At 46.4% G+C, this 4,189-nt stretch overlaps 1 protein-coding gene across 1 annotated transcript; it reads left to right on the top strand.

Moving 5' to 3' along the window:
- Nucleotides 1-228: 228 nt before the first annotated feature.
- LOC149841096 (pentatricopeptide repeat-containing protein At1g06270-like) lies at nucleotides 229-2,482 on the top strand. The gene is made up of 3 exons (XM_090005187.1): nucleotides 229-1,220; nucleotides 1,288-1,461; nucleotides 2,416-2,482. The coding sequence occupies exons 1-3, from the start codon at nucleotides 229-231 to the stop codon at nucleotides 2,480-2,482; spliced, it is 1,233 nt and encodes a 410-aa protein (XP_089861313.1).
- The last annotated feature ends 1,707 nt before the right edge of the window (nucleotides 2,483-4,189 follow it).

A 4,189-nucleotide genomic window follows, 5' to 3' on the forward strand; every position in this document is an offset into this window, starting at 1 on the left:
CAAGTTAAAGTTACCAGCACACCCTGTGGGAGTTGAACTTGTGGCCTAAGGATCAGCACCTTCTCCCCAGGCCCGCTGCCACTTGGCAACTCAGGCGGGTCTTATCGAACCGAGCTTTAACAACAAAATCAGACCAGATGAACTCGAATTCAGTTAACTATCCGACCCAAACTCAAACCCATTACATAGCGGAGGAGGAAGAGTGAGTGAGGAAGGAAACCACGACAAATGAATCGGATTGTAGGAACCAAACTGCTGAGCGGGCCTTCCTCCTCCTTCTCAGCTACCCTGAAGTCCGCCATCGACGCCGGAGACTTCAAACGAGCGGCTCTGCTCTTCTCCTGCCGGAATACCCAACTACCCCCTTCTTTAACTCCTGAAGACGACGACGGCGATCCCTTCTCCTTCCTCGGTCGGAGAGACCACCGAGCCCTATCCCGAACCGTCGACGCCATCCTCCAATCATTCCTCCGCCTCAAATCCCCGAGCCCCGCCCCAGCCTTCCAATCCCTCCTCTCCCACCTCCTCTCCTCCCCTCACCCTCCCTCCCTCGAGCTAGCCCTCGCAACCCTCCAATGCATGATCCGCACCGACTGCCGTCCCCACCCTCGCACCCTCCCTTCCCTTTCTGCCGCCTGGTTCCTCCGCCGCAGGGGCGGCGCGGCTCCTGCAGAGCTCCTCGACGGCATGCGCCGCCTTGGCTACCGCCCCGACGGCAACACCTGCAACCTCCTCCTCGAGTCGCTCTGCTCGGCCGGCCGGATCGGCGAGGCGCGGGCGGTGGCGGGCTGCATTGGCCCGGTGGCGGATTCGGAGAGCTACCACGTGATGATCACGGCTGCGCGGCGGGAAGGGGAGGCCAGGGCGGCGGTGGCGCTGCTGGAGGAGATGGTGGTCGGGCAGGGGCTGGCGCCGAGGCCGAAGACGGTGACGGCGGTTCTGGAGGCGTTGAAGGTCTCCGGCGATTGCCTGAGATCGGTGGGCGTCCTCAAGTTCTTGGCTAGAGTTGGTGGAGAAGTGATGAGCTTTCACAACTACGAGTTGGTGGTGGAGACGTGCTTGGAAGGAGGGGAGTTGGTTCTGGCGGGCAGAGTGATGCTGGAGATGATAGGAAACGGGCTCCTCCCCTACATCGGCGTCAGGATCCGAGTGTGCGAAGGGTTGCTGAGCATCGGGGAGAGGAAGTTGGCATGGGAGATCAAAGGCCGGTGTCTCGAATTGTAGGTTATGCTTTTCTCAGTTTCATCTTGGATGCCCATCAAATGTTTGCTGGAATTCCTGAAACAGATACTGTTTCCTGGAGCAGTTTGTGATGGCTATATGGAGCATTTGGGGAGTTGGGTATCGCAGATTGTTGGATGAAATGCCTTTAGATATTGCGTCGTCAACGACCATGTTGATTGGATGTACCAGGCGTGTGTTGTTTGGCCAATCGTTGATGGGCATGTGCATCGTCGAAGGGTATGTTTAAGACTATATTGGCACGTACAGGCGGAATGGAGTTTTCAAGTATCCATCAATGATGTGATGATACCAGTTTGAAGGGAAAAGTAAACACAAATAATTGGATTGCATAGTAATATTGATGGTTCTTCTTCAAGTTGGGTGCCGTGTCTCAGTTCTTTTGCCTCTAAAGCTGCTAAGAGTAGTTTGAGGGGTTGATGCGGGTAATGGAATGCTCTGCATGTTGATGGTAGTTTCATTGAGAATAGAAAGGTAGGGAAACTAATAATTATGGATTTATTCTGGAGGTGGCCTTTTCCAAATGTTGACAGGTAGGGAAGGAGAGGCATACTGGGTATGTTTCATAGGTTCATGCGCAATATAGTTATTATTCAGAACCACCACCTAGCTTCTTCATGGCCGAAACTGAAGTGCCAAAATGAATGTGCCTAACCTTTTCCCAGGAAGTAGGGATGTAAACGGCTTGGATTGGGGTAGAATGTAAGCATTATTAAACCAGACATGATCACGTTTTAGAGCCATATTCAGATCGGATGGAAAAGGCTAACACTGTCTCCAAATCTAACTAGCTTAAATAGCTATGAGGTATACTTTTTACACGCAATCACATTCAGATAACTATTATATTCAGATTCAGATGTAAAACTCTGCCGAATCCAAATCCGATTATTAATTGATTGTTGTTTACTCTGCCAAATCCAGCTAAATATACTCGAAATTGGTCAGTTCAATCTAAATCTATCAGATTTGTTGGAGAGAGAGACTTGGAGGAGAGGGGAGGGAATTATTATTATTATTATTATTATTATTTCAAAAAGGTGGACGAAGAGAAGGAAATGAAAAAAAAAACGTAAATTACATTCAAATTCAAGCAATAAGTATTCTGTATCATTTCTTTGTTTCTTGTTTCTTTCTGTTTTTCTCTGTTTTTCATCTTTGTTTTGGTCACAGCTGTGATTCCTCAGCCTCTGTGACTGTTGGTAACCGATTTATGTTTGTGACCAACTTTCACAGTTGAGATTTTAGATTCATAGGCTACACATTCTTATGTTTATGTAGCTTGTGATTCCTGTTATTGTGATCAAGAGTCATAGAGGACAAACATGATAAAATAAAATTCAAATTTTCTGTATGAACATATAATTTTTTGACACTAGTCACACGATACCGAGACATCCTTGTTTTGATGGCACCGGAGACGGATATGTATAGAGCACTCTAAAAATAAAATTCAAATGGTCACATGATGCCCAATTCTAAACAAAAGGAGTATAAAATTTTATTTAGAATTCTTTTTTCGTTGAATCTTCTCCAGAATCTTCTTTCGTTGAATTTGTCCCTTCGTACTCATTGTCCTGCTGAACCTTCTTTCGGACGATTTTGATGTGTTTTCTGATGGTTTTGCCTTTAATTTTCTTTCTGGATGGTACCTTTTTTGAGCTAACCTCAGCTTGTTTCGATTGCATCTTGACCATCATCTTCTGAAATAAAGTATACATGGCAGGATTGATGTCATCGCCACTTTGCTGACCCTGTCCTCTGGCCGAACTTGGGAAACTCATCCTTTCTGGCTCGCTGCTAATATCGTTGATGCACTGATATGGTGCAGCCTTCTTGCATGATAGAGAATGTTGTATGTGCATACTTGATTATGCATGATGTGATTGAATATTATTTCTCTTTATTCCCTTTGTTTCTTTATATTTTTCCATATTTTTTTTGAAAATCTTGAACGGTTTTCAAAAACCTCTTATTTTCCATGTATTTTCTTCTTTTTACAAAGATTTTATCAAAATCTGAACGATTTTTCAGAAATCCTCTATTCTTCTTCAAAACTCCAGGCGATTTCTATCCTTCCATTCCTCTCGATCTCGAGCTTTCAACTAAGGATGGCAGTGGACCGGGGGAAAGCGGGGCCCCGCCTCGCCCCGTTTGGACTGGGGATGAAGGGGTATGAAACGGGGATGGAGGCGGGGACGAAGGTTAAAATCCATCCCCGTCCGGGGGTGGAGGTGGGGATGGACATGCACTTTTCCCCGCCCCATCCTGTCCCTTCCACGATCCCCGCCTCATCCCAACCCCGCCCCGACCACTTTTCCCCGCAATATCCCCGCTTCGCCTCATCCCCGTTTGAACCGAGGATGGAGGACATGAAACGGGGATGAAGGCGGGGGTGGAGGATAAAATTTATCCCCGCCAGGGAGGCGGGGTGGGATGGAGGATAAAATCTTGAGGCGGGGCGGGGGTGGAGACCTTGTCCCCCGCCCCACTGCCATCCCTACTTTCAACCTTATTTTGATATTGCTTACAACTTTCAAAAATCGTGTGTTTTTCTCATAGATTTTAATCATGTTATTCATTTTCAAAACTTTTCATCTTGTTTTTCTTCAGTGAGAAATTATCCTCCCACCTTCCCTTTTAGGTTTGCCTCAGTTGCATACTTCCTTCATCGGAGTAACAACGCAATTATCGCAATTCCAGTGATGACCCAATCCCTGGTAATGGAATATTCTTCCAAAATTGTCAACCTGATTCCCGAATCTCATCCATTATTTTCCTTCTATCTTTTCTGTCAAAATTGTTGCCCTCAACTCTAGATGCATAAATTTTGAAATAGTTGTAGGACCTTAACCTTAACTCTAAAGCTCAGATCATCTGTGTTTAATCATGCTATGCCGATATACTCAAACCAATACTCGATGTACGTGGCATAAAGTCAATTTCT

The sequence above is a fragment of the Nuphar pumila genome, chromosome 4, assembly GCF_984573655.1.
Source record: "Nuphar pumila chromosome 4, dmNupPumi1.hap1.1, whole genome shotgun sequence".
Classification (NCBI taxonomy): Eukaryota; Viridiplantae; Streptophyta; class Magnoliopsida; order Nymphaeales; family Nymphaeaceae; genus Nuphar; species Nuphar pumila.